The following is a 16,747-nucleotide window of genomic DNA, read 5'->3' as shown; positions in this document are numbered from 1 at the left end:
TCATGGGGTTGCAAAGAGTCGGACACGACTGAGTGACTGAACTGAACTGAACTGAATAGTGCTGTCATGCCATATTTGCCTTTCTCTGTCTGACATATTTCAATCAGCATAATACCCTCTAAGTCCATCCATGTTGCTGTACATAGAAGGATTTCATTTTTTATGACTGAGTAGTATTTCATTGCATGTGTGTGTGTGTGTGTGTGTGTGTGTGTGTGTGCACCACATCTTCTCTATCCATTCACCTGTTAATGAACACTTGCTTGCATATCTTGGCAATTGTAAATAATGCTGCTATGAATATTGAAGTTCATGTATCTTTTCTAATTATGGTTTTGGGTTTTTTTCAGCCATATTCCCAGGAGTGAATACTGAGTCATATGGAATTTCTAGTTTTAGTTTTATGAGAAACCACCAGTAATCAAAACACAATGGTACTGGCATGAAACAGATATATAAATCAATGGAATAGGATAGAAACCTCAGAAATAAAACCACACATTTATGGTCAGTTAATCTATGACAAAAGAGGCAAAAATATTCAATGGAGAAAACACAATTTCTTCAATAAGTGGTCTGGGAAAACTGGACAGCTACCTGTAAAAGAATGAAATTAGAAAACTTCCTCACACCATACTTTACAAAACTAAACTCAAAATGGATTAAAGACCTAAATGTGAGGCAACCACTATAAAACTCTTACAAGAAAACAAGCAGAACACTCTTTGACATAAATCACAGCAAGATCCTTTTTGACCCATTTCCCACAGTAATGAAAATATACGCAAAAATAAACAAATAAGACCTAATTAAACTTAAAAGCTTTGTACAGCAAAGGAAACCACAAAGAAGATGAAAAGACAACCCTCAGAATGGGAGAACTATTTGCAATTGAAGTAATTGGCAAAGGATTAATTTCCAAAATATACAACCTCATGCAGCTTCATTAAAAAATAAAAGGAAAACATCAAGTAACCCAATAAAAAATGGGTGGAAGACCTAAACAGACATTTCTCCAAATAAAACATACAAATGGCCAACAAACACATGAAAAGATGCTCAACATTTTTCATTATTAGAGAAATGCAGAGCATAACTACAATGAGGTATGGTCTTGCACTGGTCTGAATAGCCATCTTCAAAAAATCTACAAACAATACACATTGGTGAGAGTGTGGAACAAAGGGAATTCTCTTGAGCTGTTGGTGAGAATGTAAACTGATACAACCACTATGGAGAACATTGTGGAGGTTCCTTAAAAACCTAAAAATACCGTATGAGCCAGCAGTCCTACTACTGAGCATACACCCTGAGCAAACCACAATTACAAAAGAAATGTACACAACTCAAAAATAACAAGCAATTAATTAGAAATGAAGGGGGTATCTTAGTCCTATGTGGAGAAAAGCAAAGCCTCTCCAGGAGATATTTTGAGTATTGATATGTGTTTAAAATAGTAGTATGTAACTTCCTTGAATATGGAGGAAGAAAGAATTTAGAAAAACTAACAACTCTGGGGTAGACAAACTCCTCACACTGCACCTGGTGAATTGATTCAGAATCTTGCTCAGGTTCTGGGGGAATTTCTGGACCACCTTATAGTTTAGTGTGTGGATAAATAACATAAATGACAGAGCAAGATCAGTTCATTCCACATTATTTGGAAATATGACTAGGAACCTTGGTATATAAGGTTATATATGGTATATAAACTAAACTAATTTAGTATTTAAAAATACATAAAAATGAAAGAATAAGTTGCCCAAAGTATACAATAGGCAGAACAAAGTGTCTTTTTTTCTACAGTGAGAAACTTAAGAACTCTTAATAATCAGATTGTTCAATCTGACTTTATTCTGAATCTCTCATTATTGCATCTTACTGTAATTATAATGTGTTCCTGTGAACTATAGGAAAAATCACTGAGTTGTGTCCATCTTACAGTGCTGAGAATATGTGAAGATCATCAGTATGGATTTACATCGTTCATTCTAATGAGAATCCCGAAATACATGCATGCCTGTATGTTAAGTCACCTCAGTTGTGTCCAACTGCCTGCAACTCTATGGACTGTAGCCCACCAGGCTCCTCTGTACATGGGATTCTCCAGGCAAGAATAATGGAGTGGGTTTTCTTGCCCTCCTCCAGGGAATCTTCCCAACCTAGGGATCAGACCCACATATCTTACGTCTCCTGAATTGGCAGGAGGGTTCTTTACCACTAGGTCCACATTCGGAAGCCCTAGAAATATATAACTGAGTAAAATATTCTGAGAAAGAAGTTTTGCCCTCTAATAGCATAAATTAAATCTTGGAAGAAAAGTATATGAGAATTATAATTTTTTATAGTTTTTACTTTTATATATAATTAATGTCTTTGAGTGAAAGTGAAAGGCACTCAGTCGCATCCAACTCTTTGCGACCCCATGGACTATACAGTTCATGGAATTTTCCAGGCCAGAATACTGGAGTGGATAGCCTTTCCCTTCTCCAGGGGATCTTCCCAATCCAGGGATTGAACCCACGTCTCCCACATTGCAGGCGGATTCTTTATCTGCTGAGCTACAAGGGAAGCCCAAGAATACTGGAGTGGGTAGCCTATCCCTTCTCCAGCGGATCTGCCCGACCCAGGAGTCGAACCAGGGTCTTCTGCATTGCAAGCAGATTCATTACCAGCTGAGTTATCAGGGGAGCCCCATGTCTTTGAGAGAGTATACATTTTCCTCACTTTTGAGTTTTTGAGGACTTTTTTAATTCCTTGGTTGCAGTATTTTTATGTATTCTGATTTTACAGTCTGAGATACAAGTGTGGGACAATGCAAAGCTTTAAGATAGGATCCATGCTTTGCCACTTCTTGACTGTTTGATCCTCTGAGCCCCCATTTTTTATCTGTGAAATGAAGGATGCAACAGATCTGATCTTGTCTAGGTGTTCAATGACATATCATCAAATAGAATTTGAGTGGTGGATTCTTTGAACAAACGAAACATTTTATTTGGAGAAGTAAAATGTTCTTTATATGTTCAGCAATGCAAGAATAAATTGAATAAACTAGGGATCAAGGATAACAACTGTAGATTTAGAAAGTGTCCTTTTTGGATAAGTTTTTAAGTGAGTTTTTATTGAGCATATGTTTTAAAATGCCAATTCAAAAACTCTTTATTGACTTCTCATTATGCATTTGAAATATGTAGGCCCTGTGAGGGCAAGAGACAAGGCATACAATATGTGTGCTCTGTGTTCTGCCCATGAGAATCTTATAATAAAAAACTTTTCACAGTGAAACATGCAGAATCAAAAGTAGAAGGCATAATTTATAACATAATATGTATAAATGTTATTCAGTTCAGTTAAGTCACTCAGTCATGTCCAACTCTTTGAGACCCCATGGACTGCAGCACACCAGACTTCCCTGTTCATCAACAACTCCTGGAACTTGCTCAAACTCATATGCATTGAGTTGGTGATGCCATCCAACCATCTCATCCTCTGTTGTCCCCTTCTCCTCCTACCTAGACTTTCCTAGGATCAGGGTCTTTTCCAGTTTGTCAGTTCTTCGCATCAGGTGGCCAAAATATAAGAGTTTCAGATTGATTCAGCATCCGTCCTTCCAATGAATATTCAGGACTTATTTCCTTTTGGATGGACTAGTTGGATCTCCTTGCAGTCCAAGGGACTCTCAAGAGTCTTCTCCAACATCACAGTTCAAAAGCATCAATTCTTTGGCACTCAGCTTTCTTTACAGTCCAACTCTCACATCCATATATGACTACTAGAGAAAACATAGCTTTGACTAGACAGACTTAATCACAGTTACTAAGAGGGTAAATAGCTAAAATGAGGCTTTGAGTTCTTATAGCCATGGTGCAGAGAGGGCCATTTAGTTACAAAAGCTTAACTTCAGCTCCTAATTCCTCTCCCCCCCACCAAAAGGAGAAAAACAAAAAAGTTTATAACTTAAAAAGTAATTTTGTTTAGACATTTTGGGAAATTAGCATATTTGTGAGTGAAAAATAATATTCTGATTACTTTTAGTCATTCAAGGTACTTATGGGTATTTTATAAAAATTTATTATTTTAGATTATAGAAGAAAAATTTTGGTAATTATTTATCTATCATCATTTACATACTAAGTGAATCCTAAAGAAAATCAGTCAAACTCCTTTAGATGAATAATTTCTATGTGATAAGAAGTATTATATTTTAAACATAAAAAGTGTGAATAGTTTATGAAAATAATTTTGGTGAAACTGTTCACCAAAGGTGTTTGAAATAAGGTTTTAGCAAAAAGTATATTTCAAGAAGAAGCTATTTAATTCAAGACAATTGTTAAATTGTTTTATTGTTTTCATGCATCGTTTATGCTCACAGTGAAAAAGAACATAAAAAACAGTACAGGAAAGAAAAAACTTACATAAATTCAGAAATGATGAGCTGTAGTTTTAAAATAGTGTCATCAATATATTGTTTTAGTTAAAGCTCAGCACAAATAGTACATGATTATTTAATTTTTCTTTCTACTCTTCATCAAAGAATATATTCATTTGAATTATTTATTATAAATAATGTATCCCTAAACATTATTTATATTAATAGTATATACATTTATATCTTTGCATGCTCAGTCATATCCAACTATTTGCAACCCCATGGACTGTAGCCTACCAGACTCTGTCCATGGAATTTCCCAGGCAAGAATACTGGAGTAGGTTGCCATTTCCTGCACCAGGGGATCTTCCCAACCCAGGGATCAAACCCGCATCTTTGTCTTTTTCATTGACCGAGGGATTCTTTACCACTGTGTCACATGGGAAGCCCGTAGTATGTATTTAAACAACTTATATATTATGATCTATAAAAATCTTTAAGGTAGTTTTAAAAAGTGAGATCATATTCTTTTGCAACTGATGGAATCTTTAAACACAATATAATTTGTACAAAAATAAAATGTATACTTTTAAGAGTAAATGAAAATATAGTTGAACTGAGATGAGTATTTGCATAAACCACTTAAGACATTTTGCATTAATAATGAAATCATCCCAAAATATTATTTTCATCTATGTAAAGCATAACTGAGGTCAAAATTCTGCATTATGGAAATAAAAGTTAAAAAATTACTTTTATTTCTATTCAAACCTGTTGTAAACTTCTGCAGAAAGGAGTAAGAGAATTTTCACTCTCTCAAAAAAGCTATCTATCTTGTCTTGTTTCTTGTTGTAACTCTTTAGACAACAAGAGTTGAATCTTTTCAACTTTGGGTAGAAACTTTGGGGATTTCATTATATTTACAGATTTATCTGAGAAGATTAAGAGCAGGTGAAATTTGGAATGATCAGTTCTATCCAAGACAAGCTTTGTGATTGTTCATGGCTATCTGATGTTTTCCGAGTTTGTGATAACCTGAACAGTTCGATGTTAGATGGATGATACAGCAGTTCTACAACAAGGGAGTCCTTATCTCTTTACATTGAATGACCCATAGAGGAAAAACCCATGGAGAGATCTGGGGTTTAAGAGAGTGAAGAGAGTATGGCTAAATTTTCATCTCATTTTAGACCTTTGCTAACATTCAGAAAAGGTCTAAAATGAGATGAAAATTTAACAGTCCACGGGGTCGCATAGAGTTGGACACAACTGAGCGACGGAACGGAACGGAACATTCAGAAAACAAAGATCATGGCATTTGGTCCCATCACTTCATGGGAAATAGATGGGGAAACAGTGGAAATGGTGTCAGACTTTATCTTTTTGGGGCTCCAAAATTACTGCAGATGCTGATTGCAGCCAGGAAATTAAAAGACGCTTACTCCTTGGAAGGAAAGTTATGACCAACCTAGATAGCATATTAAAAAGCAGAGACATTACTTTGCCAACCAAGGTCCGCCTAGTCAGGGCTATGTTTTTTCCCGTGGTCATGTATGGATGTGAGAGTTGGACTGTGAAGAAAGCTGATTGCCGAAGAATTGATGCTTTTGAACTGTGGTGCTGGAGAAGACTCTTGAGAGTCCCTTGGACTGCTAGGAGATCCAACCAGTCCATTCTAGAGGAGATCAATCCTGGGTGTTCATTGGAAGGACTGATACTAAAGCTGAAACTGCAATACTTTGGCCACCTCATGCAACGAGTTGACTCACTGGAAAAGGCTCTGATGCTGGGAGGGATTGGGGGCGGGAGGAGAAGGGGATGACAGAGAATGAGATGGCTGGATGGAATCACCGACTCGATGGATATGAGTTTGAGTGAACTCCGGGAGTTGGTGATGGACAGGGAGGTCTGGCGTGCTGCAATTCATGGGGTCGCAAAGAGTCGGACACGACTGAGCGACTGAACTGAACTGAACTGAAACCTAATTAGTTTGTAAATATTAATATGTAATTTATCTCGCTCCGAGAGCTGTAACTATTCTGCAGCCTCTGCTTCTCTTGACAGCCAAAGGAAGGAACTGACAATCCATTTTCTGAACAAACAAAATATATTTTGTTGAACTTCTTTTAATAAAACTCAACTCCCTTCTTAAAAAGAGAATACAAATCAAATTTTTATCTCTAGTAATATCATTTCCATACTTGTAAAAAATGTTTAGAAAGTTCCTATTTTCCTTTCATTTGTCAGTCAAAATGTCTCTTTTTTTTTAATGTATCTGAATACATTATTGCCATGTATTTACTGTACTCTTTACATTTATAGCAAGATAACACAATGGTCATTTATAAAACAGTTATATTTAAATCAATCAGAAACATTACATTAGTGAGAGAAACCAGTGTTTTTATAGAACTTGCCTTGTTGCCATGTCAAAGGAGAATTCATGGTTGTTTATAATTTTCAGAGGAATTGCATTATGGTTTCCAAAGCAGCATGAATATAACTATGAAAGACTTACATGTTTGCCATTTGTCCTTAGAGAACTTTTGGTAGTTTGTAATCTAGACCTACTTTCACCTAATTTTTGAGTTTGAATTTTCAATAAATTATAGAGAAAGAACCCATCCTACACCTTAGTTTGTGGTTCTTTTGTTCTATTGTATGGACACATTTGAGGAAAGAAAGTCTTTCATTAACTAACTTCATAATTTGAAGGGCTCTATTATAGAGTACACAGTCTTTGTATTTCAAGTGCTGGTTTGCTTTCAAGCCCTACCTTGTGTATTCAGAAACCCTATGTTTGGTAATACGTCAGTAAATTATGGACAATTTAACATATATATCCTCTCATTTAACAAAGGCTAGTCAAATTACAGACACAGGCTTTGCCTCCCCTGAATCTTTACCTTTCCCTCTCTTTAAATGAGCCCCAACTTATGGAGTTCTTTCAATTTCACACAGTAATCTTTATGTTCACATGATGTTAATAAGCCTCATAATAAGGGTTATTGTACCAAAACCTTTAGAGTCAGAACTCAAAAACAGACTGACTTCTCATATATAAAGTTTGTAAAACTGGCTTTAATAGGTTTACTTCCATGTCGCTCCCCTATAATTTGCAAAGTCCTCTGTAAAAGGCCTCCCCTCTCTGCTTCACCTTTAGCCCAGTGCTGTAATAACTGCTCCCTTGCTGCTTCTCTCCTCCACAAATTGCTCTGCTGTGAAATTCAGTTATTAGAAAAGAGTCTTAGCACAGAAAACAAAAATATTAATAAGAGAAACATGGATAAAATCAATTCTGAATTGATCGTCCTGTGATTCAAGAAATGAGTCTCCCCTTGGCAGAAGTAGAGAGGCACTCAAAGTGCCTCACAATCTCTATGAAATATGAGAGTAAGAGGAATTCTGACAGTCCACGCCAGAAAGAGCTTTTACTCAACTTATTCAGATCATTCAAGTAGAATGCAGAACTACCTTTTTTTATGTGTGTAGTTATGGGGTGGGTTAAGTGGGAGATGTGCTTCAAGTATTTAATCCACATAATATCAAAATTTTCTTTAATTTGATATGCTCTGGTTCTTTGATAACAGCATTATTATTCATTTTTAATCTAAAAAGATGAATAGTCTGACCTCCAGGCTTCTGAAGAAATGACAAATTTTATTTGGAATTTAAATTGTGTGATTTAAATTCTGTTGCTTTTCTTGTTTGTATAAAGACAAACAACTAACAATGGTAAAGGAATTCCCTGGTAGTCCAGTGGTTAAGACTTCTTACTTCCCCTGCAGGGGGTATGGGTTGGATTGCTGGCCAGGGAATTAAGATCCTCTTGCCATGGAGGACAGCCAAAAATAAATAAAATGATGGTAAGCAGCTGCATCTTTATATCATAGAATATGGAGAGCATATTACATACCGAAGTTGTCTGTAGCAGTAAAAACATCTATGGCAAATCCTCCTGTATTCTTGTGTAGTATACTCTGTATATAGTTTGCATGTGTAAATGTTTATAAGTATCACTATGACTGTAGCCCACCAGGCTCCACTGTCCATGGTGTTCTCCAGGCAAGAATGGAGTAGAGTGAGTAGCATCCCCTTAGCCAGGGGTCTTTCCCACCAGGGATCAAATCTGGGTCTCCTGCAGTGCAGACATTCTTTACCATCTGAGCCACCTGGGAAGCCCAATCTATACCTACTTTCAACTAATTTTTTATACTTTTGTTTCTATAAAACTTAATAAAAGCATTTTGATTTAGAAGTTGAGAAGAAAAACTCAGCCCTAAGACTTGGCTGAACCTCAGTCAGTGGTGGGATCAGATCCAGAGCCATGGGACTTCTTTCATGCATCTAAAGCCTGCATCACTAAGTGTCTTGTAACAAATGTTATTACAACCTGGCTAGTTCCTGCACTAGTCTCTCATAAGTCTCCACGCAACAAACACAAACTCTGTGACAGTATCGATTGTCCAAGGGCCCATGCATTTTTGTTACAACCCCTGGAAACTAAACTCAATTTTATAAAGCATTAATCTCTTCAGGTCTAGCTTACTTTGATTTTGAACATGTTAGTTGCTTAGTCATGTCCAACTCTTTGTTGTCTCATGGACTGTAGCCCGCCAGACTCCTCTGTCATGGAATTCTCCAGGCAGAATACTGGAGTGGGTCACCATTCCCTTCTCCAGGGTATCTTCCTCACCCAGTGATCGATCTCCTGCATTGCAGGCAAATTATTTTTCAACTGAGCCACCAGGGAAGACCCACTTTGATTTTAAATTTGCTATATTTTTAGCTTATTAAATGATAAAATATGATAAATTTTTAACTTTTAAATTCCTTCTTTTGGAGATCTTGAGCAGAAGCTTTCTCTCTTAAACTCAGTGGGATTCCAAGTTCTTAGCATTTCAGCTGCCTAACTCTTAGCTTGAGTCCTTCTCCCTTTCCATTATCTCCATGACCAGTTTCATCTCCCACTAACCATTTCTTTATTGCAAATGAATTCTTTTTCTTGGGCTGACATTTCTCTGAATCCAGCTCACCAGCGAACTGTGTTTGGGTTTCTTAAAAAACCTGTTGGAAATAACTGAATTCAAGTTTGACTTTCCAATTTATCCTTGCAGCTTGGATAAACCAGTTGGATTTCCCTGCTAATCTGTTTTTTCTCAGTTGGTCTCCTTTGACACCATGTGTTTTCATCCAAGGTTTTCGCAAGGCTATGTGCTCTCTAAAGCAAGTGCAATTTTCTTCCCCAGTAGAGAAAATGAGAAATAAAAATGGAAATTTCATTATGGAAAATATATTCTTTCGAATGATTTTGGAACATCTACACTGGATTAAAAATCTGTCTGGTTGCTATCTGAACCATATTTTTGCCATTAACATTTATCTGGTATATATGATAATATTGGAGAAAAGAAGGGAGCACAAGAAGTATCAAATTCTTTAAGTATATTCATTCAACATAAAATGAAAAATGTCATCTAGTGAATCTACATTATAATGCAATTATGAGAAACAGGTTAATAAATTATATTTTATTCAGTTTGTCTCATTTTCAGTCATTGTTCATGCTAATTAATAGTGTTATAGATATGTGCCTGATTACTTACGATTTAATCTTTTATGATTGATTATATTTTCTATTATGAATTGATCATTTGACTTTGAGGTTTCCCCAGTAGCATAACAGTAAAGAATCCACCAGAAATGCAGGAGACACAGGAGATGCAGGTACAAGCCCTGAGTTCGGAGGAGAAAATAGCAACCCACTCCTGTATTCTTACCAGGGAAAATCCCATGGAAAAATCCCATGGACAAAGGAGGCTGGCAGGCTAAAGTCCATGGGGTCACAAAGAGTCAAACGCAACCGAGCGACTGAGCACATTTGACTTTAAGTTATTTGGGAATTCCCTGGTGGCTCAGGCGGTAAAACGTCTGTCTACAATGCGGGAGACCCGGGTTCGAGCCCTGGGTTGGGAATCTCCCCTGGAGAAGTAAATGGCAATCCACTCTAGTACTATTGCCTGGAAAATCCCATGGACAGAGGAGCCTGGTAGGCTACAGTCTATGGGGTCGCAAAGAGTCGGACACGACTGAGCGACTTCACTCACTCACTCACTCTATTATGTAAACTAGACATAACTTCCTTTTGATTGTTCATCAAGGCAATTCCATGTCTACTTTTTAATTTTTACTCTGTTTAGCAAAAGCAGTAAGGATCGAGGCAAATATGGAATTTTTTTAGTTCCACCAAAGGTATTTGTAAAGATGCAAAATTTTGAAATCTGCAAATGTATTTAAAACCTTCTGGCAAATTAAAAAGACTGTCATGACCCAGGGACTATTTCTAATAAAATTTTATATGCCCGTACTTTTTCAGATTCTTTCTTCTCCTTTGTGTTGTGTTGTATCCAGGGCTGGTATGGTGAATACTCAAGAAGAAATTCAGAGAGAAATATGAGACATGACAGGCTTCAAGCTAGCATTAAAATAATTTGATTTGATTTGAGATTATCAAGCAAATGATTCACTTTTTCAACCATTGGCTGAGTGACATTTCTTTGATATGACTCAAACACCTTGTACTGGAGATCAGATATCTAAATATTGAACTTCATATCTCTACTAAATTCTATAGCACTCATCTATTGATTGATTGATTGATATTGAATATTTTATTGTGGTTTATGTATAAGAGGTTGGAAGGTTTGAGCAAGTCAGTCTGAGGTTCAATATTAGTTTCAGTGACTTATTCACAAGTAATATTTATAATGCAGAACTGTGAATGATGCAGCATCCCTCTGTTCTGCAGATTTCTGGTATAACATGAAGTTTGCTGGGAGTGGGTGTACTATGATTTGAAACATCCTAACTTGGAAGTACAAGATATAGATCATTAAATACACAGGTTTCATTAGAGTAAACAAAATATTTGAGATGCATTCAGTAGAGATGTTTTATTTAAATCCTTTTTATTCTTGAATATTGAAAAAATGAAAGAAAATATTTTATTTTCTACTTTGTGAATGTAAGTATCATGAAAGGAACTATTAATTTTCTTCTTTGAAAGTTATTGCATCTGGGTAAAAAGTTAGAGATGAAGGAGACAATTGCCCACAAATCATTTTCCACTTATGTATAGCCCTTATGCTTTTCAGATATTTCATGGAAAGATTAATTCAGTGATACTGTTCCACTCAACTTTATAATAGTTTGATTTGTTTTACTTATTAAAATGTATTAATCATATGCACATTTTTTTCTTTTAGCGATGGTTGTTTTGAGCAATCTGGAACCAAATACAACTTATGAAATCAGGGTTGCAGCTGTAAATGGAAAAGGACAAGGAGACTATAGTAAAATAGAAATTTTCCAAACATTACCAGTCCGTAAGTAATCTGTGTTTTGCTCTCTGTTGTCATTCTCTTCCTTGAAAACTTAAATGGGATACTAAAATACAGGGAGATGTTTCAACACTTTGAGAAAGTGAATTATGTCTTTGTTGAAGTGGTTGCAGAAGATGGTGGCATCTCAGGCTTACAAAAAATAACTTAGTTCTGAAGCAAGAATAAAAAAGCACACTGCAATATATAGAGTAAATTTGTTCCCATCAGGAAAGTGTCTTGCTTTTTCAGTCTGATTAATTAGATTGTAGTGCTCAGACTATATTCAAATACAGTAGAAAAGTATCTGTGCAACAAATTTAACATTCTAGGTTTTGCTGAAGTGTGATCATTTCCTGTAGTCCATGGATTACATAGACCCTAAGTGTGAGAAAAGGGCAACACTAAATTAATTCATTGCAATGGTGACCGCAGAAGAAGAATAACTGCTGAAGCTCCCTTCTCCTTACTATCCTGTTTGGTGTGTTTAACTGCATTTACATAAAGTTAGACAAATTAAAATAGTATAGATTTCCTTTATATTGAATAAACTGTTAAAAAATATGAGAAAATTGAGTGTGACAGAGCAAACACCATTATATGATCTATGCATCAGTTCAGTACAGTTGCTCAGTTGTGTCGGACTCTTTGTGACCCTTTGGACTGCTGTACATCAGGCTTCCATGTCCATCACCAACTCCCGAGCTTTCTCAAGCTTATGTCCATAGAGGCGGTGATGCCATCCAACCATCTCATCCTCTGTCGTCCCCTTCTTCTCCTGCCTTCAATCTTTCCCAGCATCAGGGTCTTTACCAATGAGTCAGTTCTTCTCATCAGGTGGCCAAAGTATTGGAGTTTCAGCTTCAGCATCGGACCTTCAAATGAACATTCAGGACTGATTTCGTTTAGGATGGACTGCTTGGATTTCCTTGCAGTCCAAGGGACTCTCAAAAGTCTTTTCCAACACCACAGTACAAAAGCATCAATTCTTCTCACATCCATACATGACTACTGGAAAAACCATAGCTTTGACTAGATGGACCTTTGCTGGCAAAGTAATGTCTCTGCTTTTTAAAATTCTATCTAGGTTGGTCATAGCTTTTCTTCCATGGAACAAGTGTCTTTTAATTTCATGCCTGCAGTCACCATCTGCAGTTATTTTGTAGCCCCCAAAAATAAGGTCTCTCACTGTTTTCATTGTTTCCCCATGAAGTGATGGGACCACATGCCATGATTTTACCTTTCTGAATGTTGAGCTTTAAGCCAGCTTTTTCATTCTCCTTTTTCACTTTCACCCAGAGGCTCTTTAGTTCTCCTTCAGTTTCTGCCATAACGGTGGTGTCATCTGCATATCTGAGGTTATTGATATTTCTCCTAGCAATCTTGATTCCAGCTTGTGCTTCATCCAGTCCAGCATTTCTCATGATGTACTCTGCATATAAGTTAAATAATCAGGGTGACAGTATACAGTCTAGACATAATACTTTCTCAATTTAGAACCAGTCTGTTCCATGTCCAGTTCTAACTCTTGCTTCTTGACCTGTATACAGATTTCAAAGGAGGTAGGTCAGGTGGTCTGGTATGCCTATCTCTTTAAGAATTTTCCACTGTTTGCTGTGATCCACATGGTCAAAGGACTTGGTGAAGTCAATAAAGTAGATATTTTTCTGGAAATCTCTCACTTTTTCGATGATCCAATGGATGTTGGCAATTTGACCTCTGGTTCCTCTGCCTTTTCTAAATCCAGCTTAAACATTTGGAATTTTCTGGTTCACATACTGTTGAAGTCTGGCTTGGAGAATTTTGAGCATTAATTTACTAGCCTGTGAGATGAGTGCAATTGTGCAGTAGTTTGAACATTCTTTGGCATTGTCTTTCTTTGGAATTGGAATGAAAACTGACCTTTTCCAGTCCTGTGGCCAGTGTTGAGTTTTCCAAATTTGCTGGCATATTGAGTGCAGCACTTTCACAGCATCATCTTTTAGGATGTGAAATGGCTCAACTGGAATTCCATCACCTCCACTAGCTTTGTTCAAATTCATGTTTCCTCAGGCCCATTTGACTTCACATTCCAGGATGTCCGACTCTAGGTGAATGTGAGTGATCACACCTTCATGATTATCTGGGTCATGAAGATGTTTTTTTGTACAGTTCTGTGTATTCTTGCCACCTCTTCTTAATATTTTCTGCTTCTGTTAGGTCTTTCTGTCTTTTATTGAGCCCATCTTTGCATGAAATGTTCCCTTGGTATCTCTAATTTTCTTGAAGAGATATCTGGTCTTTCCCATTCTATTGGTTTCCTCTATTTCTTGCATTGATCACTGAAGAAGGCTTTCTTATCTCTCCTTGCTATTCTTTGGAACTCTGCACTCAAATGGGTATATCTTTCCTTTTCTCCTTTACCTTTTGCTTCTCTTCTTTTCTCAGCTATTTGTAAGGTCTCCTCAGACAACCATTTTGCCTTTTTGCATTTCTTTTTCTTGGGGAGGGTCTTAATCCCTGCCTCCTGCACAATGTCAAGAACCTCTGTCCATAGTTGATCAGGCAGTCTCTGTCTATCAGATCTAGTCCCGTAAATCTATTTCTCACTTCCACTGTATAATCATAAGGGATTTGATTTAGGTCATACCTGAATGGTCTAGTGGTTTTCCCTACTTTCTTCAATTTAAGTCTGAATTTAGCAATAAGGAGTTCATAATCTGAACCACAGTCAGCTCCTGGTCTTGTTTTTTCTGACTGTATAGAGCTTATCCATCTTTGGCTGTAAAGAAGATAATCAATCTGATTTTGGTGTTGATATTCTGGTGATGTCCATGTGTAGAGTCTTCTTTTGTGTTGTTGGAAGACAGTATTTGGTAAGACAATCTATGCAATGCTCTGCTTATTATATACTTAGTTCAGTTCAGTCACTCAGTCGTGTCTGACTCTTTGCGACCCCAAGAATCACAGCACACCAGGCCTCCCTGTCCATCACCAATTCCTGGAGTTCACTCAAACTCATATCTATCGAGTCGGTGATGCCATCGAGCCATCTCATTCTCTGTTGTCCCCTTCTCCTCCCGCCCCCAATCCTTCCCAGCATCAGAGTCTTTTCCAGTGAGTCAACTCGTCGCATGAGGTGGCCAAAGTATTGCAGTTTCAGATTTAGCATCAGTCCTTCCAATGAACACCCAGGATTGATCTCCTTTTGAATGGACTCTTTGGACCTCCTTGCAGTCGAAGGGACTCTCAAGAGTCTTCTCCAGCACCACAGTTCAAAAGCATCAATTCTTCGGCAATCAGCTTTCTTCACAGTCCAACTCTCACATCCATACATGACCACTGGAAAAATCATAGCCTTGACTAGATGGACCTTGGTTGGCAAAGTAATGTCTCTGCTTTGTAATATGCTGTCTAGGTTGATCATAACTTTCCTTCCAAGCAGTAAGCGTCTTTTAATTTATTATGTTAGGGCAGTCAAATTGACTGCAATAATTGTCTTAATTTATGACCAAGTCTTTTCTGTTGGTTACCATAAAATGTCAGATATGTTGTCTATTCTCCATTCCTGATGCCAGAGTCTTTTTCAGTGACCCTTTTTCAGCAGGACCACTGCAAATAGATCTTGACTCAAAAACCCCACATCCTGACTAAAATTACCCTAGAATGACTTAACCTCATTTTAATATAGAGTTAGAAGCACAAGCTGGAATCAAGATTGCTGGGAGAAATATCAATAACCTCAGATATGCAGATGACACCACCCTTATGGCAGAAGAAGAACTCAAAAGCCTCTTGATGAAAGTGAAAGAGGAGAGTGAAAAGGTTGGCTTGAAGCTCAACATTCAGAAAACAAAGATCATGGCATCTGGTCCCATCACTTCATGGGAAATAGATAGAAAAACAGTGGAAACAGTGTCAGACTTTATTTTTAGGGGCTCCAAAATCACTGCAGATCCTGATTACAGCCATGAAATTAAAAGACGCTTACTCCTTGGAAGAAAAGTTATGACCAACCTTGATAGTATATTAAAAAGCAGAGACATTACTTTGCCAACCAAGGTCCGTCTAGTCAAGGCTATGGTTTTTCCTATGGTCATGTATGGATGTGAGATTTGGACTGTGAAGAAAGCTGATCTCTGAAGAATTGATGCTTTTGAACTGTGGTGTTGGAGAAGACTCTTGAGAGTCCCTTGTACTGCAAGGAGATCCAACCAGTCCATTCTAAAGGAGATCAATCCTGGGTATTCATTGGAAGGACTGATGCTAAAGGTGAAACTTCTATACTTTGGCCACCTCATGCAACGAGTTGACTCACTGGAAAAGACTCTGATGCTGGGAAAGGTTGGGGGCGGGAGGAGAAGGGGACAACGGAGAATGAGATGGCTGGATGGCATCACCGACTCTGTGGACATGAGTTTGAGTGAACTCCGGTAGTTGGTGATGGATAGGGAGGCCTGGCGTGCTGTGATTCATGGGGTCGCGGAGAGTCGGACACTACTGAGCGACTGAACTGAACTGAATCCTTTCTCTGCTTATAATCCTCAGCAACCCCACTCTTCATATTTTGTTTTTCTCATATTCTCTTATTGAATCCTTTTAAGATGTTATTGTACTTTGTTTTTATATACAGAAAACATAGTATGTTAACAGCATATAAATCATCTCATTTCATAATATAGTCACACTAATGCTAATACTCTTCCACTTCTGTGGATCTCTGTTCATATTTAAAATATTATATTTATTATAAGACCATCTTCATGTGAAGAATAACACCAAAGTTAGTATTTTCATAAAGTGAGAATTTTTTAAAAATTTTGAAACCATGTATAGTTTGGATACTATAAAATTTCTTTGTTCAAATTTATATCTAGCTTAAAAATGTCCATTAAAGGAGATGACAAATTGCTAATTATATTTCTTGATAGGTATATATTTTAGATAGCTTGATGACTTAATATTTTTACGTTAATACATATTTACAAATGTTTACAAATTAAATTTATATTAGAAAAAT

General features: G+C 37.0%; 1 protein-coding gene across 2 annotated transcripts in view; it reads left to right on the top strand.

Moving 5' to 3' along the window:
• Positions 1–16,747, top strand: part of NCAM2 (neural cell adhesion molecule 2) — a 579,580-nt gene that overhangs the window by 497,282 nt on the left and 65,551 nt on the right. For both annotated transcript variants that reach the window (XM_055421878.2, XM_055421887.2), the window contains exon 13: positions 11,635–11,754. In XM_055421878.2, the coding sequence (XP_055277853.1) occupies positions 11,635–11,754 (120 nt within the window). The remainder of the gene's footprint in view (positions 1–11,634; positions 11,755–16,747) is intronic.

This window comes from Moschus berezovskii, chromosome 1, assembly GCF_049115385.1.
Source record: "Moschus berezovskii isolate FMDL1 chromosome 1, NW_MosBer_1.0, whole genome shotgun sequence".
Classification (NCBI taxonomy): domain Eukaryota; kingdom Metazoa; phylum Chordata; class Mammalia; order Artiodactyla; family Moschidae; genus Moschus; species Moschus berezovskii.
The sequence above is the reverse complement of the archived record's forward strand: the minus strand, read 5'-3'. Positions and strand labels throughout refer to the sequence as shown.